General features: G+C 32.2%; 1 protein-coding gene and 1 long non-coding RNA gene across 2 annotated transcripts in view; one reads left to right on the top strand and one right to left on the bottom strand.

The window, feature by feature from the left end:
• Positions 1 to 26912, top strand: part of LOC144838876 (uncharacterized) — a 276224-nt gene that overhangs the window by 111900 nt on the left and 137412 nt on the right. The window lies entirely within an intron of this gene.
• The window catches only part of LOC144838875 (voltage-dependent calcium channel type A subunit alpha-1-like), a 124118-nt gene that overhangs the window by 68012 nt on the left and 29194 nt on the right, over positions 1 to 26912 (bottom strand). The window contains exons 3-7 of the mRNA XM_078694394.1: positions 23843 to 24060; positions 8254 to 8360; positions 6161 to 6300; positions 2738 to 2865; positions 481 to 657 (exon numbers count right to left, since the gene is read on the bottom strand). Coding sequence (XP_078550520.1) covers positions 481 to 657; positions 2738 to 2865; positions 6161 to 6300; positions 8254 to 8360; positions 23843 to 24060 — 770 coding nt within the window. The remainder of the gene's footprint in view (positions 1 to 480; positions 658 to 2737; positions 2866 to 6160; positions 6301 to 8253; positions 8361 to 23842; positions 24061 to 26912) is intronic.

The raw sequence follows: 26912 nt of genomic DNA, 5'->3' as shown, positions 1-26912 counted from the left end.
ACTGTTTATTTTATTTTATGAGTGGAATGGATATAATATTTTCATATATCGAAAGATAGACCAGTTTATCTGTTAAAGATGTATTGTCCCTCTTAAAAAAATAAGTCTTTTGAATATGCCATTTTAATGTCATATAATAGTTGAAAAAATTATTTACCTGGAAAAACTGTAATTTAAAGCAAAAAAATAGTCAAATTGGCCGCTACCAGCCAATGGGTTTTTGGTTGAATTTAACCATTTATTTTGTCATTTTACAAGTGAAAACATAATTTTTTTTTTAAAGTTATTAACTTTATTAAAACTACAAAATAACCTATTCAAAGTCTGATTTCATTAATCTTCATTTTTTATGTTTTTTGGGGTACAATACATCTTTAAATAAATCAAGGAATGAAAATATTCCATCCATACAAATCATTCATTATTTGTTTATTAACACACCCAGTTTTGATTTAGCAATGATTAATAAACAATACTTACATGTTCTTGTTTCTGTTCCAGTAACATTACTTAATTTAAAGCATGTTTTATGGAAAGATCCACGGAAAAACTCCATTCCGGTGATGGCAAAAATAACGATGACAAAGAAAATAAGGAGGGCAATTTGCAGCAAGGGGGCCATTGCACATAAAATAGATTTGAGTACAACTTGTAAACCTGTAAGGAATAAGTGTAAGTTAGATATGTTTGGATATGTTTCGTAATCACAGTGGTCTAAAGGTCCGATTCCATGCTAGTATTCTGGAGATTATGGGTTCAAGTCCCATCAAAAGTATCTTTTTTCTTTTTCACTAAATTATTCATATCATTTGAATCCTAATAATTTTGTTAATAAGGTTTAAATTAATTCAACTGGTTTTCTTTTTTATTAATTCATGTATAAAATAGACATTTTTGTTTAATGTTTAGATTTTTCCAAAGTCATAATTCATTTTTCACTAAATGCAAAACATGTTTTATGCAGATATTCTTGAATTAAGTAATTTTTAGATCATTTTTCGATAAATTGTGTGTTACAATAATCTTGATCACTTTTGATGCAGATTTTATTAAATTACATACGTTTCAGATGATTTTTAGATTCTATGTTTTGATCTATAATCTATTACCATCTACATATCTAGCAATATAAACCCTTACACCACTATTCTATGTAAAAAAAAAAATTAAAATCATAAAACTTGATATTTGGAATTTAACTGATGAAAGAAATAGATCTCATTAATTGTTTTGCTTTATATAATAAACATTAATTTTAATTAAATACTAAACATTTTGTCATAGCTTTTTAAAATCAATTTTAAGATTATTTAAGTGTTTTTAAGTATTTCTTTTGAAAAATGAATAAATATTAAAGACCAATATAATTAGTAGTAATTAGTACTGTATTAATCTGTTGGATTAATTAGGCTTACAGATTATTACGGATTAATACAGATTATTGAACCAGTATCAATAATATATCACATACAAATTAATACAGATTCAGGGATTACTGGTTGTTAGCGAACAATAATTAAGACAAATAATATTTTGTCCAAAAATATAAATGGATTAGTTTTAAATGAGAGGCAATGGGGATATCACAAATCCTCATCACTTTTTTGGGATTAAATTCTATAAATTAGTAAACGGATTATCAAAAATAAAATATTTTATTACAGTATAATATAATATAGAGTTTTAATTTGACATTAATACATGTAAACCATTTCTTTCATCAGTTAATTTACAATGAAATACATTTGAAAAAACCACAACATACATTCATGGTCAGTAGTAATAGCGGGGAATTTAAAATGAAAAGCTGAAACTAGTTAAAGGTTTTACCTGGCTTGCGAGAGCAAAATGCCATTCTCTTACTTGTTGTATATTCTCAGCTATTTTGATGTGCAAGTCTAGAAAATGTCTTCCAGACTGCTGTATATCTTTTACATGAAAATTTGTATTTGATAGAAAGAAATTTTGAATTTAGTAGCCTAAAGCGAATTGGGTATGACAATGGCGCTATTGATACTATTATTATTAATGGTGATAGATATAATTGATAACAATGATGTCGTTGGTGTATGATGTCATTGATGATAATGATGTCATTGATGATATGATGTCATTGGTGTTGGTTTTATATGTTATTAATGGTGATATCATTGATGATAATGATGTCATTGATGATAATGATGTCGTTGGTGTTGGTTTTATATGTTATTAATGGTGATATCATTGATGATAATGATGTCATTGATGATAATGATGTCATTGATATTAGTGTTGGTTTTATGTTATTAATGATGTCATTAATGATATGTCATTGATGATAATGATGTCATTGATGATAATGATGCCATTGATGATAATGTCATTGATGTTGGTTTTATATTTTATTAATGATATCATTGATGATAATGATGTTATTTGTTTATATGTTATTAATGGAAATATAATTGATGATATTGATAATGATGTCATTGATGTTAGTGGTGGTATTGATAATGATGATATTGTTGACAATGATGGTGATGTTATGGTATATGGTAGGATTATAATGAAAAATGCCAATCGTGATTGTGCTGGTCAAAACATAGCCATAATTTGGATGGTGACTGAAAAAAAGTGTTGTAATTTGCTAGGAGATTAAGTCACTCCATCAATTGCATCTTTTCTAAATTATTTTTTTGCGCATAATTCTTGTTATAATAAACCGTCAAGAAGCACTGCAAGCCTGCCCTCAACTTACTTGGTATCCCTGACACAAGTTTGAGAGGTCTTAGAACTCTGACAGCTCGCAATGTATTGAAATCAAATCCTGTATCCTCTTGTTTCTCCCCTTCTGGAGTTATAATGCCTAACACAAATGTGACAAGTCTGAAAGGGACATGCAACGGGTAAAAAGGTCAAGGGTCAGCTGGGTTAAAGGTCAAACAATGTGTTGTTAAAAAGGTGAGCACAATTAGAAGATGAGGAAAGAATCAGGGTTGCGAATAATTAATGAGCAATTTGCATTTTTGAATAGTAAACACCACTTGGAATAATTATAAACTTGCAACTTGTACAGTACATTCAACTGCCTTAAACACTCCATTCAATCTAAAGTACATACTATTCAAAAACACAAAAAGCCATCAATTACACAACTATAACTGTAGCAACGTAGTTTTATATAAAGAGCGTATATATTCAGTTTGTTATATCACTGAAAAAAGGGAAAAAATCCTCTCTTTTTTGTGTCAAATTCACAATAGCTATCAGTCTATGCTTTTTCCTATCTGACATCAAATTTCTGTCTATTTTCAAACAATTTTTAAAATTTTAATTCATTATAAATGTTTTTAATATAGTCGCATTAAATTGAAAAAATGAAATGATTTCTGTTTTCTTCTCATAGATATTTTTGTCTATCATTAGTACAGTATTATAATACACAGGTGTCACATGTTATACATGTGACACCTGTATTGTAATACTGTGTTATATGTTGTGTTAATAGGTGGCACTGTATGACAGAATTTGACTATGGAAAATGCTATAGTTTGAAATACAGCACAGAGAATCAGGTGATTTTCGAGTATCTTGGCACATGATATAACACAAAAATTGCACCACAAAATATCTTGATTTTGTCAATCGAGGATTTTAACAAATTATTAAAAAACCAGACTAGGGACAACTGAAATTGGAACAAAACATTGTATCCTATGAATTTGTGATTATGATTACAAATTATGAATTATAAACATCAAAATAATTATGCACCCAACTGTTAACTATTGTGAATTTCGCTTCTTTTTTAAAAAATGATTTTGTACATTGTACAAATTTAGACAAATGGAAAATCTGGAGGCGAAGCTAAAAATAGATTAGGACAGAGAATAGGTTATGTCTGCTAAAAAACATTGTAATAAAGATATCATTTTTTAGAACCATATATCAACGTCAATTATTTTCATCCCCCTCAATATATAAAAATTTACGTTTTTCCAACAAAAAAAAACAGTTGACACTGATGATAGGTCTTAAAAAAGGATCTATCTATAATATCTGGTAAATATAGAAGGAATGACAGTTAAAAGGGGATGGCGCTGTGCAGGATCCAATCTACAGCTAGTAAGAAAATTAGTCCAAAAAATGGTTGAAAGGTTTTTATCTGCTGTAGTTGACTTACTTTCAAAACCTGACACCAATTTTAAGGGTCTTAAAACTCTGATGGCTCGGAGAGCTGGCACGTTAAAGATGGGATTTAAAATGCTTAGTAGCCTGAAGAAACCCAGGTATGTGTTTATTGCACAAGGCGGAAGATTGCAAGAACGAGAGCAAAAACATTATGATAATATATGATATAGATAATGAGTTCAATTTGGATAATCGCATCGAGCAAAGCTCATCAACGAACATTCCATTTAATTGTATGAAAAGATGTCTAGCTGGATTCGAATATTTGTCATGTGGTTTACATGATAAGCACAAAACCTTCTTCACAGATTTCTATCCCTCAGACATATTTTCATACAAGCATACATTTATACTGTGACTTAATCTAAAATTACAGTACATCAAAAACAGAGCTCAATATTTTGTCTTTTAATTTACATCAATTCAGATTTATAACTGTAATAATTGATTCATTGAATGGATTTGAATTTATTTAAAAAATCAGTATGAAAAATACATACAAAGTGATAACATTAATTACTGACATTCCGAAATTATTCATATATACATTTATAAAAGATTTTCCAGGATAAGCATATTAACTTATTTCCATTGGGATCCTGTTAGAATCTAAAATAATCTAAAAATTAGTGCACAGGCTTTGTTTCTTTTGTGACTTTTAATCAATAATATATCTCATTGTTTATTGTGGTGGGCCAAGAACCAAAATCATGTTGGTTAAGCCTACTGGGCTTAAACACCAACCTGTGAGATTCTGTTTTTAATGTGACATATATTTGAGCTCTATTTTGAATTTTTTTTATATAAAATTAACCTGGAACAAACCACCAGAAAATGTTTTAATAATTTATGAAACTATATGAATGTTAATGTTTTTTAAACAAAAATATTTAGTTAAACTAGAGTATAGTGAATTAAATGTTTTAAAATTTGTTCAGTTTACAACATTTAATAGTAGCTGGTTCCGAAGGTATACAGAGCGAGATTTCAGATTTTTCAATTGCATGATGGGACATGAATCAACAGATAGTTTCAAATAAACAGCACATGACACTGACAAACCAGTGCAGTATCCGTCACGATATTTTACTGGTTTGGTAATTATTATTTTGTACCTCGCAACAATTGAAAAATCTAACATTTTTTAATATTTCCTGAAAAAAAGTTTCAACAACAAAAAATATTATACAACAACTATTCACCATGAATGAGGTAACCGAGCATCATCATTCATAAAAAAACAAATCTAACCCTAGCCTAGGCCTAGCCCAAAGCACGATGAAGAAGCGGCGTCAGCTCATCATCACACTGGCACTGCTGCCTACCTAGCCTCCGCCTAGCTAGAGGTTGGCCTCCGAGTCTATGGTCATCATATTTCATCATCCACCTCATAATTTCAACAATTCAATATAACTGCATATCTACGCCTAGAGTAGACTAGTAAGCTCGAAAAATATAACCAACTAGGCCTAGGCCTAACTAATCTCAAAGAAAGACGGAGATCAAAACATGTGGACCACCACCCATCCCCAGAGAAGGCAGAGGCTACGGTTCAATAAATTCATCTCACGGGGGTGGGTTTTGAGACGAGTGACGTCAGAAGAATGGATGATAGGGATAATATAATTTTGTTCTTTACATTTTAAACATTATTATAATTCTTTCTAGTCAAAGTAGGGACAAATTAAATATTTCTAAATTTATATAGGTTGAAATATAAATGATTTGCTTTACATATTAATACATCAGTAATGGAAAACAAACAAAATATAAATCACACAACCCATTTTAACAATCGACGAATCTTTAAAAAAGTTTTTGTAACGAAGAGGGCGACACACAAACGAACTTACTTTAACTTTTCGTGCTTTTTTTAAAGTCTAATAATACTGGTTTTTTTTCTATAAAGCATGATTATTGAATTCCATAATAATAGTAAAATAATAAAAATGCTAAAACCAATAAGCACAAATAAATGTTGTTAACTTACCCAGAAACTACTACTACAAAATCCATTATATTCCATCCGTTTCTTAGATAGGAACCTTGATGTAATAAAAATCCCTGCCCCGTGACTTTGATGACAAATTCAAAGCAGAAAATTACTAAGAAATACAGTTCTGTTGCTTCCTGTATAAAGAACACAAATACATGCAAATTCAATACAATACAGTGATCATATTCACTTAAGTGAGATATTCCATTTAAGTACTAAGTTCACTTAAGTCAACACATATTTAAGAATTTCACTAAAGTGGTATTCCCTTATACTTGAATTGGTAGTCGAATGGAGCAATATCTTATTATTTCTCCATGTGGTAGTCGTGAGCTGGTGGGTTTCAAGAGAATATGGGAGTGTCTTTGTTACTTATACTATTGTTTACTTACCCCATATAGCCTCTGGGTATCAGAAGGACTGGAATTGCACTTGGATGGGTTTAAACTATATTTGAAACCCAGAGTGGGCGAGTATTTGGGGCAAGGAGATTGTTTTGTATTATCCGGAGTTGTATTTATATTTCCATCAAAATAAGACGACATACTGTCTCTCTCTCCCCACATTACAGAAACAACTCAAAAACTCAATCTTATTATAATAATAATTATATTAAATATATTTTATATATTTAAACATTAAACACATAAAACATTATAAATTACTTTAAATAAGAAGAAATATTTGCTTGGTGTGAGAATAAATTAAAAGGAATATTGCATTTCTCATGTTGTTTGCAATATGTATGGTCACATTTACACAGTCCATGGTAATTGTGGATTAAATTCGGATTAGACAATACAATCTTATCTATTCTCAATATCAAATATGTACTGTTAAAAGTATACAGTAATATGTGCATTTTTTGTATTCCTGATAAATACGCGTCACTGTGTATATACATATATCTAATCAATAGTTATCGATTTTCCTATACATGTGTTAAGTTCAATTACATTAGAATTACACTAGACTGAATTGCCATGTTCAAATAAAACGAAGTAAACCCATTATAATTATTATTAACTGTGCAAGGAAATTGTTCTCTAACGTTCACGTTTATTCTGAAATAAGGATTTTAGTATAAATGTAAATTAGCTTGCTGTTGCCGATACATAATTTATTTTACGTCGATGACGAGAGAGATGCCTCAGTAATAATCTACTCCTTAACGCTGAGGGGGTAGGATAGGGTGTTTTTAGATAATTAAAATTTGCTTTTATTATTATTATCATCATTAGTACGCGCACCATATTTAAACTGAAGTAAAATTATTTAACAATAATCAATTTATAATTGAAAAAAACCAACGTCGTGTCTGGGCCTTAAATCTGTATGATATGTCATAAGTAAGTCATTTTTTCATCAAATTTCAAGTCCACTGAACGCCATTTATTATGTTTCGAATATCGGATCAATTTGATGACTCGATTGGAAAATTCTTGTCAAGAACGGTAAAAATGAGATCTAACATTCTTTGTCACGTCGAGTGTGGATCGGATTTGGTAGTGGATGTGATTATTCAAAGTGATCTTATCGGCGGCAACCTATAAACTAAATAATAATATGCTTTTTTTTCTCTATCATCTGGAACCCTACTGCGATTATCATGTGCAGTATGTTTACGGTCACATGATACGCCTGAACATTTTCCACGTCATGCTTTCCTGTGTGTGGGTTATTACAACGCATCTCCGTCGACACCACGTTACGAATATTGACGTAACGATTATGAGGTGTTGGTCATCATGTTTGTAGACTGTTGACAAGGTCAGCACCAAATGTCATTATCATACATTTGAGGCGTGCGTTCAAAGATTGATGACAATGGTGTACAACATTTGTACGCGCGCGCCAACTATGACGTAACCAATCACTATTACATGTCACATCATAAAACTATTTATTATTGAATATTGATTTAAAGTGTCATTATCATAAAGTTGACGCGTGCAATGACAATGACATGTTTACAACATTTGTACGCGCGCGCGCCAACTATGAAGTAACTAACACTAATACAGGTCAAATGATTAACCTTTATTTGATACATTTAATTTGATACAAGTAAATAGAAGGAAACTTACCAGTTGTATTGACAGTGGTGTTTTATCCTGTTCTGGAAGATGGGTCTCCAAAGCTAAGACGACACAGTTGGCGATAATTGTACATAGGATCAGATAATCAAACGGAGTAAACATTTCGTTAAGGAAAATTCACATTATATCACATTAATTATTCTAAAAACAATATCATTAAACTGAAAAACTTAAAATATAAACGACGTGCAAGTAAAAAAAAAAGTAGAATTAAGATTTTTTTAAATGTTACGAAAGCAAATACAACATAACTTGACCAAAATAAATATTAGGATTATCGGATACCAAACATGAATTGATGGGACGATAAGAAGGCTGTCTGTCACGTTTCAAAATCAGGATAATCATATCATTTGGATATCAAAATCAATATAATTTCTTACAATATACAAAATGAATGGGGCACTGATTTCAAAAGGCAGAGAAGATTGTGCTGGAAGTGTCAACAGAAAAATTAATAATAAATAAAAACAATTGATCTAGCTTTTAATATGGAATATAAAAGTAGGTACCATTGAGTAGCGCCTTTTTAATATTCCGACATCTTATTATGATTTATTCGAACTCGTACAGAACATCATTGGGCGTATCTTGGCCTTCTATAGCCAGTATGTACAGCAGTTTGAACATACTAATAGCTTTATCGCCATGCAGGTACAGTGTGTGCCATCTAATACGTTCATGATTCAACCAGCACTGTATAATAGCCATAATGAAGAATAAATAATGCATACGTATCGTTTCAATCTGCAATGTGTCGTTTTTTTAAATATTTATAGATATTCGTACAATACACACGGTCGTATTTTAAGATATTCTCTAAAACTAAATAACCATTAAAATTACGTTGTATCGGAATAATATACAGAAACGTATATTATGTTTTAAGATTTGTGTCATCATCACATTATTTTTACGCCGGAATGATTATGATATTGATCAATGATTAATTTTGATGATAATGAAAATGAGTTCAATGATGATAATTTTGTGTATGATGATGATAATGACGCTGAAAACAAATATGATGAAAATGGTGGACGATACTTTTAGGTTTTGATGATGATGATGATAATGATGATAACGATGATGATGATGATGATGATGACGCTCGTAGTCGCCTGCTGCTGATGATATGGGCCGTTGTTAATGATAATGTTGTTTACATTCGGTCTAAGATTTAAAATGAAAACTTAGATTTTTTACAAAAAAAACTCAGAAGTGTTTGACCTATCGCGAATAAGCATGATCATCATTAATGTTATTAACATTACCATAAGCACATTTTCCCGTGCTTGCCTCAACACGATAAAACCGAAATTAAACGCACGAGAATGTATAATGACAAAAACAAGCTCATCTTATATTTCTTCGTTGACGTCATTGTTTTTTATCTGTAGTCAATACCCAACCATAATATAAGCTGTACGCATTTTATGTAATATCAAACTTAATGAGAAATGCAAGTTAATATATAGTGAATACAATCATATTGAAATTTGCACGTGAGATAATGCTAGAAATCGTATTTTATTATTACAAGTATTAATAACTAATCATGTTTACGTTCTGTTTCAGGTTGGATATGAAAAAAACTACGTATATTGAATGTTATTTAAAGCATCAGAAGTTGATGTTAGAGAATTTAGAAGGCGCGGAAGAATGTAAGCGCAAATACGCACTCACGTGCGTATAAATACTGATGATAATAATTGTAATTGTTTTTTTTTTGTCTTGTACCTTTTGTCGTGCCTCCAAGGCTTGACTATATAGCCCTTGTTCCCTGGACTTTATTTTCTTATTTCATTTGATTGTGCTCTGTTCGATTTGCTTTTTGTTTTATTGTATAAAGCTCTGTCTACACTATCAAACTTTATGTGACAAAAAATGTGATGATGTCATATCACTACCATATTTGGGCATATCACCATCATACTTGGGCACATCACACTTTTTTTGTCAAACTAGTTTATTGTAGACAGAATTTAAAAGTGGTTTAAATAGAAAAAAAAACTAACAACTCATTTTGTACGCGAATAATTCCTTTAACTGGTCTACTATTTGAATCAATGCAAATATATATAAATAACAATTCATATATTTATATAGAACATATTAATTATTACTATCTTTATTACTAACATGCTTATAGCACTGTCCTAATTTATTATAAAATTCCTCTAATCATTATCGATTGTTTAGTGCTTTTAGAATAATTAGTGTGTGATATTGAATTGCAAAGGTCAAGTAACGCACCAAAGGTCAAGTAACGCATCAAATATGCATATTCAACGCACTCAATAATCATCATAATCGAGTTGTTGAAAATTCTTATATGAGTTAAGCTCTGAAATTCAGAATGAGTTATGTAAACAATACCACTTAAAGATGTACTGTCCTCCAAAAACATGAAAAATGAAGACTAATTAAATCAGACATTGAATAGGTTATTTTGGTGACATTAAAATGGCATATTCAACAACAAAAAATCATCGTAAAAATTATTTTTCAGGGGGACAATACGGTACCCCTGAAAATGAATAAAATAAAATTTCACTAATGTAAGGAATAGAGGTTGCAAGCACAGGTGCGTTGGCGCTTTGACGCGATATTGTGCCACTTCGTATAATTATTAATTTATATAAATGAAAACGAAACAAGCTAAATAATGAATGCAAAACAATATAGTCGAAGTTAAGTCAAATTATACTACACAGGCCTACTCTAGATTTCGACGTGGATCTTATCACTAGATGCCCCAACCCCCTATCTGGTTTAAGGAATACATAATTTACATACAATATTATAGGCCTAGGCTTGCTAAATATACACCTTATTATTACAATTCCAACTAGGCCTCAATTATATTATTATTTTTATTCTAACACAAAATACAAGATGGCTAATGTTAATATTTTTAAATGATTACAGATGCTGTTTGTTTATTTAATTCGGTACTCAAACAAGATACTAGGATACCCCATAAAGCTGAAATAGCTTATTTCCAATGGGGTCCTTATAAAAGTTACAAAAACATATAGTTTTGCCCAATAAAGTTATTGGCGTACAGTAGGCCTAATATGCTGACTACTACAGCAGATGCAACTCTGAATCGAGTGGTTTTGACGTATGTTTTCCGCTCGTACACACAGCCATACGGTGTAATCAATATTTACAATGTATTTAATTTTTATGTCGTAGAGTAACTGTTAGCCGAATGACCCACAGATATACACATTTATTAATGAAACGGGTCATATAATGACAGTGCTTAAATTTGAATTAAATCTTTCCTTTGATATTATTTCAAGGTCTAATGATTTAGAGAGACAGACCAGAATAGTGTAGGCCTATAGTTATAAACACGGTTCAATGTAGGCCTCATAACTATTATTACATTCATTCATTTCACAGAACCGTGACGTAAGACACATAGGTCTAGGAAACAGGCCTACACATCCATTAACGTTCAAATTATAAAGCACTTTTTAAATTATATTGTAATTTATTCGAATTGAATTATAATAGCTTACAATGCGAGAGATAATTATGCAGGTTCTACACTCGCTGAGCCCCGATTTTCGGTGTGATGTATCTCTAATAATTGTCCAGTATCATGGAAGTTCCGTAATACCGTATCACATGTGGTGTCTGTATAATGCAAGGTTGGATTATGGTCTATGATAGGTGATACATGTGAAAAACATGTAATGCTGTATCATGGTATTTTCCTATCTCCATAAATTGATATACAGTACCGAGAATGATTGGCTACTGAGGTTGTGCAACAAAATTGAAACGTTTGAATGAATGTTCAAAATAATAACTGTTCTACCTTCACTTAATAACTTCAATAAAGCTTATTATACATACAGGAAAGAATAAATCAATTAGTTATTGAGAAGGCATTCTTATTCAACACAACAATATCAATAATAATGAGAATAATGATTAATTAGCATATAATATTGATAGTAAGTCTACACAACACTCGATTGAGCTTTGTATTAATATGAATAAGACAGGCCTAGTCGGCGCCTGTATATCAAATGAGTAGTGCTTCTAATGACCCTTCAGTCTAACAGCTGAATTGAGGGTGTTACTGTTAGCATGGTGGGAATCTCACAATGAATTATTAGTGACTTAGGAGAGCCTCACAAGAGAATTATCGGTGATTTGGTGATGTCATAATAATAGAAAAAATAAAAGCCTGCATACACGTAATTATGTGCTGCACTATGGGCTTCTACAGGTACACGTCAGTCGGCATTTCATAATGTTGAATATGTTCTAGTCGGCGTTCCATAGGGCACGAGCGTATTATACGTAACATTCAATATTACAGGGGCTTGCACCTGTCATGGTCGCACCAGGACTACGTCATGTAGAGCAGATCATCATGTATAGGACATAAAGACCTATAATGTAAATTGAACAGTTACCCTGGAGCTAATATCGAATTACTTTCTGTCTTTTTAAAATAAATAATACATGTACTATGCTATAATCTATACAATGTACTGTGTTAACTTTCAGAAAGAAGTATACAATATTAATTTGAATTTACCGTTTTATCCGTTTTCATTAATTATAATTATATATCAACATTAATATAGTAATTATTCTTCGCTGTATAGCCTATCATACGTGATATCATGGGTATTATAGTATTCAATAAGACAAAAAATGGACGCGCGCGTACTGCAATTTTCATCAGTTTGTTAACGCGCATGTTAAACCATGCATGTCCTTCTCGTGTCACTGCTGGATATTTAACACAGCAATCTTTAGAAATCCTTCTAAAATTAAGATCTCTTTTCTAAAAACAGCAAAATATATACGCCTTTTTACAACAAATGTAGGCTAAACACTATGAATATGTTTAGGCCGACTTAAGTAATATTTGAGCAGCACGCAGTGTTGCCATCTTATATTGTTAGATTCTTTTCGAACGGCGGAATTAGCATGTTTTAAGCTCGGTAAATCTGAACTCTGCAGGTAACGCTCCGTCTTGCCAGTATTAATTAACTTCGGCGAGTCGCACAAATTCATCTCTGGTGCTAGGAACGGCACGAATATAGCGATAAATGCTAATGCGTACATATTAGCATTAAGCATTGCTTATGATTATTATAGAGATGTTTTATCTAATACCTTAGTTATCAAACGAGTTGCCCCCGCCCGCTGCACACACTCTATATCGATCTTTCGATGTCACTTCTCAATATGATTTGCTTGATCCAATTACAATATGAATCAAATTTAAAAATCATTTTTTATGAGTTCACGCGGTAGGCCTAACTATTACATGTTCATGAAATCCGTAGTAGTGCACAGACCACAAATTATACCTTCCTTGAAAAGTCATTTAATTAAAAAAACTAAATTTAGGCCCAAAATCAATTTGAAAACCAACTTTACGAATGCTGTTTCATTCATAAATTATTTTACTTAAAACTGGTAAAATCCACTAAAATTCCTAGTACAAAAAAAAAGACTTTCATTATGAAAATACCATTTTTCCTGCAAAATAAAAAGTTAAATACGTAAAAGAAAAATATATTGCGAGTATTTTATTGTTATTAACATTTCTGGAAGAAACCAAAAAATAGTAGATTCTGGTTAAAACAATCTTTTTCCTAATCTAGGCCTATACTGTAGTTCTAAAAATAGGCCATGTCACTGTGTATAGTAAAGGAGAAATTATTACAGTTTAGACATAAACCGTATAATCTTAAAACATAAACGACGAAAACCCAACGTTCAAAATATAGCTGCACTAGTAGATTGTATAATACTACTGCATCTCGTAATGCATTATGTATGCAGTTGCTAGCAATTTCAGATCGAATGGGAAACGTGACGTCACGAAGCGCTATTTGAATGTAAAAAAAAAACAACGGAATATTAACCGTCTACAGAATTGCGTTTTATTAGTTTTACAGCCTCTGTCGTTGTGTCAGTTTATTTTAGAATCTATTTTGGTATTATTAAAAAATTATAATACGTTATAGCGCATGCGCAGTAGGACGGTTGAATTTTGTTCTTGGGTGTGGATTGTATTATGGTTTTATGCGAAAAAATACACGTGACTGAAATCAACCAATAAAACACACACATTTTTGTCATTAAAACACATTTCGAGTCATTGATTACAACATCGTGCGTCCTTTCGAGATGGGTATAATTCAAAACTAATTTTGGAGTCGTGACCCGTCACCCAATTAGGCTTAATTTTTAACAGTTTAGGCATACGGCGGTATAAACTACGTTTTGGTCCGGTGGTCGGAAAAATAAATCTGAATCGTTACGTTTCTAGATCATTTTGTACGGAATACTCCGGAACGAACTGTGTGTGAACATATATTTTCTTTGACACAAGCCTACATCCATTTTAATGATTATTTTTATCCGGAATCCTTGTGAATATAACTTAAAGACATTTCACAAATGTTAAACAATGTCGTCACATTTCATAATTAAAACTCTACTCACGTTCGTCTGCTTCGAGTTACTCCCATGAGTCTCGGCTAGATCGTTATAGTATTGATGATGTTTATAATTTTAATTAATGTACGCGATAAACTAATTATGAAGATGAGTAATATTAGCCGCATCATGTATTCGAAGAATATACTATTACGAACATAGATAGCCAAGGAATACGTTTGTTATTATTGAGATTGAGAATATACTGAGGAGAATGGCGTACAAGAATTTATGCTGTTTTTTTAAAATATGCGGTTGAAAATAATTGTGAATGAAATAAACATTTATGATGATGATGTTGGCTGATAAGGATTCACATGATAAAGACAGAACATGATAATAATGATTTTGAAAATGATATGATGAATATGATAATAATTACAACGTTTGATTTATTGTGGTAATGTTGTTTATGAATATATAATTATGCAATGATAATAATTATGAATAATGATGCTAGTGATTAAGAGAAATTCATGATGATATGAATATGATAATGATGACAACGTTGTTTTTATGTGTGTATAATTATGAAAATATGATTTATGGTGTTGAAATAAATACAAATAAAATTGAAAATAAATATATGATTATTAAATATGACGACTAATCAATGTCGAAGAGTATTATTGTATATTATTATTATTATGTTACCAGATAACTGTGAAGATGACATGGCTGTTGATGATGACATCCCTAATAAGGGGACACTTTGTGGGATCAGACAGTCTTCCATTAATATGGGGCAGGGATGATACTGTACCCTAATCACTTCTCAAAAGCATTTTTAAAGAACAAAAACCGAATCCTAGGCTTAATAAATAAACAGAATATGTTTCCGTGAATGGAATTAGGCCTATTTGCGGTATGCAACTGAACGATGTATTAACCGTATGAATATGCTGGTTACGAAACCCAATGGCGTTAGGTATTCCGTACATGTACAACCATGTACAATGTACAATACCAACAAACGAAACTATTTCTTTAAACAGAAAGATATGTCCTATAGAAAGGTATGTCGTTATTATTGATACACTGGACATGTGTATTTGGGCTCATGGGGATGGGTTATATGTTATGCCGTTATATACAATAAGTGGGCTTTACTCCGAAGGAAGATGATACACATTGATAACAACTTATCGTCATTGTTATCTCTTATTTTACATCACAGTTTTAAGCTTGGAGATGCTGAAGAAGAATGATTGAGATAAGATAATGATGATCCAACGATGACCTTAGTTAGGCTAATATTATGATTATGCAAAGTTAATCGTCCAAGATCGAGATGAATATTTAAAATTAATCGAGATGAATATCATAAAGTTAATCATGATGATTGTGTAAAGTTATTCATGATGAAGATATGTAAAGTTAGTCGTGATGATTATACAAAGTTAATCGTGATGAATTTAATAGGCCTACAGTTCATCATGATAAAAATTATGTTAAAGTAAATCGTGATGATAATCAAAAGTTAATCGTGATGAAAGTTAATCTTGACGATTATGTAAATTAAATCATGGTGAAAGTTAATCGTGATGAAAGTTAATCGTGATGATTACTATAAAGTTAATCGTAATGAAAATTAATCTTGATGATTATGTAAATTTATTCATGATGAAAGTCAATCGTGATGATTATGTAAATGTAATCATGATGAAAGTCAATCGTGATGATTATGTAAATGTAATCATGATGAAAGTTAATCGTGATGATTATAAAGTTAATCGTGATGAAAGTTAATCGTGATAAGTGCGTAAAGTTAATCGTGATGAAAGTTAATCGTGATGCTTATAAAATTAATCGTGATGAAAGTTAATCGTGATGAGTGCGTAAAGTTAATCGTGATGAAAGTTAATCGTGATGATTACGTAAAGTTAATCGTGATGAAGGTTTATCGTGCTGAGTACGTAAAGTTAATCGTGATGATGTCGGTGATGACAGAGTAAATACATTGACAGTATCCTACTGTGAACCCCTATTTAGGGGACACTTTTGACCCCACAACGAGAGTGATACATTAACAATAACATTAATAACAGTGACAAAGCTATTGAATACGTAGATCATTAAAACTGTTCTCTAAATCCATCCTTTCCAACAAAACGAAGATGATCACTTTTGAGAAATACATTTCGAAACAAAATGTATTACGAACAAAATCATGACATAAGTATAAATGACGTCATTACTCTATTACGTAAGTTGTAATAATTATTTGGTAAAGTAATGAGATTTTGCCATGTTAGCTGAGTACATGTTTATCTATCTTATTATAATATGTTTGGTTTATTGGATTCAGGTTATCAAATTTCGTCTATCGTCTTCCAAAGTGTTAAAGCTTTTGGCATCTGCATTCTTACTGAAATAATTGTATATAGTATAAAGAACACGATAATAGATGGTTGTAAATAATTAAAAATTGAAATAAAATATACCGAAGTGTATAAACTATTGATCTAATTGTTAGGTTGTGGTGAAATTCGATTACTACGACCTTTATATAGTGCACTTAAATGCTGGATTGGTACGATGAATTTATGGTCGGAAAGCACTTCAGCTTCAGGTTATGTTGGATCTGAAAAGCTTGAATACGCGTCAAAAGGCCGAGCGGAAGGCATGCCTCACGGGCGCCGTTTACCGTACCTAAAGAGCCAACAATGCCATGGTTCGAGGTTCGCTCCTAGTGGTGGTGGAACATGTCTTATCGGATAACTTGGTATAAGGACTATAGTAGTTTGCTCGTATGGATTTTAAAGAACAAAGTTCATCTTTCGAGGTAGGGGTGTTACTCCGGTGAACCGGTTCACAAAAAACTTCTGTGCCAGGGGATTACCAACTATCTGATATGACAGTGATTAATTATGGCAGGCCTATTCCTGGAAATAAAATAAATATAATAACACGGTTCCACCATAAAAGAAATAAGAATGAAAGGTATAACTACTGCCTATATAAGAAGATGGGGACAATTACATAATTAATAGGCCAACTACAGTACTCTATTTCAACTTAACTTATTGAGAGTAAAATGGGGTGGGGGGTGGGGGGGGGGGGGATAGATTCGAGACAAAGGGTTTGAGAGAAAACTGGAACCTATAACATTTCTTGTAATTCTTTTTTAGAAAACAAACAATCGAATATTGTTAACTACGCTTCGTTTATGATAATTTGCATATCGACAAGTAATTCAAAAGCAAGTCCATTCAACTCTTAAGGTTCGCGTGGCACACCAGTATATCGGGGGGGGGGGGGGGGGGGGTAAATATTTTCTGCTGCGTTCAGACGCCAAACATTACACCGGTTAAACATCCGATATACCTCCGTCTGAAAGCTAGGCCATGATGTGAACGGTCGCTCAAATGCGGATTCTATCGAGAGAGCGATCCACGAAACGCTTTCATATCAACTCGCGAGGCATGTGAACGAGGCTTTATTTATCTTCTTCACGATGATAAAAACACGTTTCCACGAGGACGCCAAATAAATGAAAATACATTTATTTATAAAACGAACAATTTTCCGTTACATAATTTTGTAATTAACTCATAAATAATTTGATAATGTAAGGTCAATTAGTAGTCAATTATTCATTTATTTTCGCGACCTTCGCAATTGTGTCATTAATAAATACTATGCTTTTAAATGTGGTGGTAGAGAATGCAATGATTTAAACTGAAAGGGAAAAAAGAAGTAGAGATAATTTTTAGAGTCCAGACCTGGCCTATCGCTAATCTAGGCCTAGTAACAAATAACAATACCTTTATGTATACTAATAGTTAAAGGACAACTTGACTGAGGATTTTTACAACGTATTAAGGACATATGATTTCATAACCATCGCGAGATTAAGGATATCGCCGCACGCGCTCGCCGTCGTACAGCCGTCGCCGTAAATTTCAAAATCGTAGGCCTATTGCACATACATTCTTCACAGATATGACAAAACGTTGAAGAGTCGTCAGACAATCAACAGCACTGCAGTTTCTTGTCTATTGGCTACAAACTGTCTATACACAGCCTCTTCAAATACGTTGCCGCTTTTCTATAGGCCTAAGCCTTGTTTGACTGAATAGTTCCAATCGGAAGAGAATTTCCCCCTTTCCCCTTATTTTACTATAGTAAGAGAGATTAAGAGAGATTAAGAGAGATTAAGAGAGATTGTTTAGAGGGTTCAAGGTTCAAATCCTATTTCTATTTTGGGCATAACACAGACTTCGTGAGCAGTTTATTGGCTCTAGACATGACACCGGCTGCGAGAGCGACTGCTTATAATGTTGGTGTATGGGAAAAAATGTAATCATCATGGTTGTTGTCTGTCTTTAAGTAGGCCTATAGTAGGCATATATTATTCTTCGTTAAGTAACTAGCCTCAAACGCATTCATTAAATCGAATTCCTTAATTTTTAAAAAGTGGATGACACGCGGCACCTTAAGGTCCCTATACAACTGTAGTAAAGCCACCGCCATACCATAAATTATAAATTTAAAAATCCATTTCAAAATTTAAGATATCATTCATGATTTAGCATTAGTCACTTTGAAATAGTGTAGTAAGCATAGAGTATACGTGACATGCGCAATGCAGAACATTGGACCGTGGCATTTTGATGTAATTACGCGAACTATTAGGGTGATGATTAGGACTGTAAATTAAATTCCACGATCGAAGCGGATCTGCATATATTGATGACTATTATTTGACTTGTCAAAAAAATCGTTTCTTGAATAAATACATGAATAAGTCAGTACGTATCTTGTATTAATAATGATACGGTCAAAAGTTAAAAGTTTTTTTTTAATAACGGAGGAAGCTGTATATTTCTTTGCTAATAATAAGGTTGACGCATAGTATGAAAGGTTAACGCTTGGTATAAAATGTTGACGCATGGTATAAAATGTTGACGCATGGTATAAAATGTTGACGCTTAGAATAAAATGTTGACGAATGATATAAAAGGTTGACGAAAGATATAAAAGGTTGAGATATGGTACGAAAGGTTGTCGCGTGATCACAAAGTACACGTTGTGTGTACGTCTTTGTGCCACTGTCACTTGTACTATTTGTTTTTATCGTTCTCTTTAAATTTTAAAAGTCCCTTTCTACAAATTCGACCTAATGTTTGTACTAACAGCATTATTATCATTTCATGCTCATTAGGTATACCACGACTTAAGAATCTACTTGATTGTTAAATTTAAGTATTCTGTATTGCGCAATTTTATAAATTAAAGATGAAGATCTACCAAAAATGGTGAACATAAAAGTGACAAAAAGCAAATAGGCGATAGCTAACGACATAAATTGACTATTAATATACCGTATGAGATCATGCTTGGTATAACCGCCTCGCAAAACGCACGCGAGAATTATTCGTGAAATGACAAATACTGTCGAAGAAAGACAATATTTTGTTACTTTTTCCATTAAATGAGATACGAGAAGACAAATTATTGTTTATAATTTCCTATTAGAAAATTTGATATCTTCCGGGTATATTACTAAGAAATATTTCTCAATTTATATAACGTTAATATAATACCGTAGGCCTAATTATATTCATTAATAATACATATTATAATTGGTGTATATTAAACTATACCACGCACCGAGTATAAAGCGTATATGGAAATAAATGCCCTAGACCCTGAGTCTAGGAACGACGAAGACGACATTAATAATAGTAATGCGAAATAGTTGGTCCATAACATATTATTTAGTAGGTAGTGGATTCTGTAATTACAAGCTACAACAGAATTAACAAGTTGATTGGCATTCATACGTCTTAAATGTACTACGTTCTAATCAAAGATAATTAATGAATGAAGTGAATCTTAGAACGAACTAATCACTACAGTAGTTACATGCTGATGTGGTTAGGACGGCAAGGTATAATACGTTATATGAGTCGTGTTCACACGCACATTTAAGCGGCGAAGATACGTACAGCAGTACTGTAGAATGTGAAGTGCGTTCACACGCATTAGGGCTAAGTGTCCATAACCGATTTAAGCTGATTCGAATGGTAAACGTGTTTTACATGTTTGGATTAGGAAAAACGAATTACTATCTACAATATAGGCTTATAACTATTATATAAGCAAATTTATCATCATTTTTTTTTAGAAAAACGAATTACTATCTACAATATAGGCTTATAACTATTATATAAGCAAATTTATCATATAATCATCGTTTATAAATTCTACTTGTCCATAGTTATGAAGACAATGCCCGTTATAAAGAGATCATTAGATACACGTTCATTAAAGCCTGTTTTCCTGTCGACGTTATTCGACGCTATCGTTAACAATAATCGGCAATCTTCTACGTAAACATTGAAATGTTAACGATTTACAGGAAAAGGTATTCGCTATCGTTATCATTTCAACTTGATCGTTTTCAAACGATCGTCGTTGAACTGTTAACAATCAACGACGATTGCGTCGAATAACGTCGACAGGAAAACAGGCTTAAGATAGTAACGAGTTGTGTACGCGCGCGTTAATTCTGGGCCACTTTATACGCGTCACTGCTGACATAATATAGCCTACGTGTAAAAACGCAAAGTTAATATACATAATATGGAACGCCAATATTAGAAAGCGACTGCATATTTATAATTATGCTATGTATTGACTTTAATAACAATGCATGTTCTATCCTTGACAATTACAAGTTATTGATTAATTCGACGTGACCTTTGACATGCAAAACTCAATGGACTGAAGAGCAACGACAACAGCCTTGTCATCGTTTGGAATTATAAAAACTCATTTTAAATTGGATTATTGTAATTACTCTCATCGTTGGCTAATAAACTAAAAAATTAATTAGTATCGAATATAGACCTAATAGATGGATGTTTGGAGTGGCCGGAAAAAATGTATTTATATGCGACGTGTGAATTGTCGCTTTATATATCATTGTGGAGTGGATTAAACCGTTTGGTCTTGTATGTAGGCTAATTATAATAATGCATAATTATGAATAATAAAATTATCTCCTTATTTCCTTTATCCATGTATCATCCCACGGTTAGAGTGGTGTCATAGTAAATAGTCTGTTAGTAAGTCTGTCAGTACTGATGCCTAGTACAAAAGACTGTTGGCCATGTCTTTAATTTACGGCAGAAATTATGTTTTTAAAGTACAGTTTGGAGATTTACTAGATCCGCCCTTGTATACCAAAGTGAAAATGCGTAAAACCTAATATCAAAGAAAAAGGGTAACCATCCAAAAAATGGAGAGGTAGACCTACAAACATACATATGGGATTGACAAAAGATCCATGGATGTGTTCCGTAGACCTAAAATTTAGCAGAAATGATGTGTCAGATCGGACCATGCTAAGAACTATCTAAAATAAGATACTATAGGCCTAGAAATAAAGAAAACAAACGCGACAGAACAAATTTACGACGAGAAATCAGTATTATCATTTCGCAGTCTATAAATCATAATGATAAAGCGACTAGGCGTTAACGCACCAGACGCATTAACAGTATTCTGAGTGAGATGTGAAATAAGTATAGTATAATATTCCTAATAAAACTAGGCCGTTGTGGTAATCCCAGGCGTTAAATACACGAAGATCCGCTGCATCAGATACATTAGAAATAAATTAACTAGGCCATGTAGGCCTAGGCGTTAATACAACAGGAGCTACATTACAGAAAAATGCCATGTGTAGTTAGTGAAGAGATAGTCGGACATGAAATGGTGAAAGACCAGCTGCTGGGCCACTACTTAACATCTGTGAGAGTGACAAAGTTAATCTGGATACTTCTTAAATTAATGCATTATGATGACGATATAAAACTGATGCATAATTCATGAGAAGCAATTATTCATAAGTATATGGAAATATGTATCATGCGTTATGTGTTGATTTCTGTAAGTTGAAAGCAGAATAAAAAGAAATAGTGATGGCCATGCATGAATACTACTGTATATTATAATATTATTATATATGTTATATAATATATGCATTTATAATAATGAAGTCGACATACAAAGTACCCGTTGCAATCTATACTCTCATCCAGGTCTCTTAAACCAATAATAAAAAATACCCTGTTTGTAGGGCCAAGAGGTAGTAATCCAATGTATACACAATATATATTACAATACAATTTAGAATTGACCAATTATATAAAGTCAAATAAGAACGAATTTCAGTCAAATAAGAACGAATTTCAGTCAAATAAATGAATACATTAATGTCAAGCAAAACGTAGGCCAGAAAATAATATAAAACATTATCAAAGTCTACGGTCGATAAATACGTATGAATAGTCAGTCTGTAATAATAGGAATATCCTTCCACGGACATCGTGCGAATAGCTGAGTAGTATATAATGATTATAATATTATAATTACATAGAGACGGAAATGTCAAAATCTTTAAATAAAAAGACGAATAATAATAAAGTTTACTTGCTTAGACGAATGTGTTTTTAAAATATGTAGCAATTTTATCATTAATTTCTCATTGATGTTTAATTAATCAGATTATTCAATGAAATAGAATCGAATGCTTCGTGTAGGTATTATACTAACCGAATGGGTGGGGACGGTGCCTATCATATTATGTTCAAAGTAAATAAAAATTATAATTAATACGGGTTAGATAACGCAACAATGACAGACGCGTTGAATACCGCCTAAGCGCTGGTCAAACATAGAGAACGGCTGTTGGGCCTAAGTAACTGTATACGGTATTTTTAAAGGGGCGTGATGATGTATACTATCATACGGTAGAATAAGCCAATATTGGGACGCGTGCATAAAATGATAAATCATATAATATGAACTTATGGAATTTATAACAATTTGGATTTATGATAACATTAATATTAATGTTCAATAATAATAATAATGTATAATGAGAGGTATTTAAGGGTTATTGTACGGGGGAGTGATTTGCATATTTTAGTATTTACATTCTTAAATTGCATAGTAAAAGAATAATAAAAATAATAATCTTACCTTTGTTAACTGTATAATATAATCATATATAATATAGAAAGCAAATATATAGAATATCACAAATAATAAAAAATCAATAGATAAGGATATGGCCAGCTTATTACCCAGTTGGCGCACCGTCGTATAAAATTCTCCTCGCTCAATATGAACAAGGCTCTGTTACTGCACAGGAAATCCCAGATAAATCGAAAAACGGTTCTTTTTTCCTGGGCCTCCGCCGGCGCCCGACCGCCTCCTTCCCCACCATTTGGTTTGTACGCTACCTCCATGTTGCTCGTGACGTAACCGGCTGTTGTCAAAGATGACATTCTGATGAAAAAAGAACCATTATTAACGCGTCAGTCTTAGATGTACAAAATACAACAATTACAATATTACATTCGCCTGTCGTTTCCTTCTGTCTTAACTGCCAAATTTGTACGAAAATTTCTTTTTCAACAACAGCATAAATTCCTTGGTTTATTGTAGCGCGGCTACGCCATCGTTTTTGCCGCAGTAAAATGTATAGAATCCTTAGTGTAGCAATTAACGTGTGATCGCCAGCAAATGGCTCTGTACAATGTTATTTCCTCGCTACAGCTTCTAGCTATGATCACCGAAGCAGCCAAGCGAAATACATATTTATTAATTAATTATTTATGCGGGTTACGGAGTAGCTCGATATGCGGGCGGCGACGATCGACAAATTCACACTTTAAAGAGGCAGTGACGTTTAAAATAAAAATTACAACATTAATAATCATACATTTTAAATATTTATACAACTTTTGTCAACATTTTTTTTTCTGATAACAGCATCGGTCTCGTTGGCTTATACGAAACGCTTGACTGCACAAACGCAGTTGTTCTAACAATAGCAGAAATGTTAAGAACAATACGACAACAGCTAATTTGCTTATAGATTATTAACATTTGCTCATAAATAATTCATTATTACAACTAGATATTAGCATAACTGAAGGAAAACAGTTTTTATATGAGTTTAACTTTCCGATGCTTCCGATAATAGCAGTTTTATGCCTATATAATAATATGCAAATTGAAAAATTGTCATACTTGGGGGATGGGTTAACACGAGATATTCTCTGAAAACAGATTTGGCAGGGATGCCTATCCCTTCCCACTGTAAACATTCTGCCAAATAGGGGAGCGCTAGAAAGTAATGTGATATTTTGGTTGGGACTTTTTCCGCGGAACCCAATGTAACTCGGTGATACTTTAATGCTGAATTGAATTCTAAATTTTTAATCCTTTGTACTGCTAGAAGTACGTTTGCAATTGAGGGATATTTTGTCCGCAATCATGGATGTTGCGCCTATTTTGGAACATAAAACGTATGGTAACTCCAATTTTGGACCACGTATGAACTTGATTTCATTGTCAAATTGTACTACTAGCAAAGTTGGCCATATTGGATTCCAAGATGGCTGCCATTAAAATTTTGTTAGATTTTATGTATTCAATTATCTATACATATAAAAGTAAGAGAAACCACTGTTTATAGGTTGATATCAGGTGTATCAAACTAACTATGAGCCTAAACCACAGTCTATCAAACTAGTTTGACAAAAAAAGTGTCATGTGCCCAAATATGGTGGTAGTGATATGCCCAAATACGGTAGTGTGACATCATCATGTCCAAATATGGCCACATTACATTTTATAGTCTGATAGTGTAGACAGATCTTAACGCTTAAAAAAAAACTGTGTTCCTGTATAATTATAAACATTACAAACACACATCTTGTTTTAATCTCCTTACTAATGTAGCGAAGGATGTTAATGTTTACCAATTTTGATTACTTTCTTAGAAGAACTAGTCTCGGTAGTACAGTATGAGGTGCATTTTGTAATGAAACAGAAAATCTAAGGCTATTTATGGAAAATACATTCAACAGAGATGAACAAAGGATGTATAAAAATAGATTAAAGTATTTGGAATGTGAACAAATTAGAAACACTCCTGGACACCACTTCTATTTGGGGACACCATTTCTAATCGGGGACACCACTTCTATTTGAGGACACCACTAATATTTGGGGAAACCACTAATATTTGGGGAAACCACTCCTATTCGGGGACATTCTCTATTATCGGGACACTTGCCAGTAAGAAGAACAAGGGACAATATGTTTTAACACTACGGCAAACTCCCAGTGAAACTGTGTTGACTCCCAAATGTGTTCACTTAATAAGGTTTTTACAGTATTTTAAAAAAAATAATGATATTCAGTTTTTAAAGAAAGAACCTTCCAACGATTACGAGACAAACTATACTGTATAATGTCCTTCTAAAACAACACTTTAATTAGAGACTAAACAATGAATAGGCTTACTTGTTTAATGAAACATGTTATAAAATAAAATAACACTACCCCTTTAAATTAGCAATCACTCGAGTACCTGCGCATGCGTATGAAGGACGATATGCTCTGTACACATGCATTATTATTGGTTTTTCTTCTTCATAATAAGTTCATATTGATTCGAGATGTTAGTAAATATTACATGGTGTCACTCTATTAATTCTTGTTAGTAATTTTAAAGATGATTCTGCTCGGTTTAAATCATGTTGGAAACGACGAATAATTATAATATTTTGATGAAATGAAGAAACTGCAGATGCGCAGAGAGCTGAATTCATTTTGTAGCGTGACGTTGCATGGCAATTACATATCATTTGGTTATTCGTGTAGTATGGGTAGGATGATGGGCTATATAAAGGAGATGAGAAATGTTATAGTCAACATCTTCGTAGAATATTTCTATAGACATAAAGATGTATTGTCCCCCTGAAAAAAGATAATTCTTTTTGTTGAATATGCCCTTTTTAATGTCACATACTAGTTATTCACTTTGACCAAAAATTGGATGGTAAAAAAATTATTTACTTTAAAAAAAAACTGTAATTTAAAGCAACAAATAGAATTCAATAGGTTTTTGGTTGGATGTAACCGTTTATTATGTGTTTTTATAAGTGAAACTTAACTTTTTAAGGGTTTTTTCTACGTAAGGAATTAAAAAAAAAAGGACTAAACCTGCGAAATGGTATATTGGTATGATATGGTATATAAGTTTGTTTGTTTGTTCTTAATCTTCACTCTTCATGTTTTTGGAGGTGTGCTTAATTTTAAAGAGTGCTAAATTTTAAAGACAGTTA

The sequence above is a fragment of the Antedon bifida genome, chromosome 3 (assembly GCF_963402885.1).
Source record: "Antedon bifida chromosome 3, ecAntBifi1.1, whole genome shotgun sequence".
NCBI classification, from domain to species: Eukaryota; Metazoa; Echinodermata; class Crinoidea; order Comatulida; family Antedonidae; genus Antedon; species Antedon bifida.
This window is presented reverse-complemented; position numbering and strand designations above follow the sequence as displayed.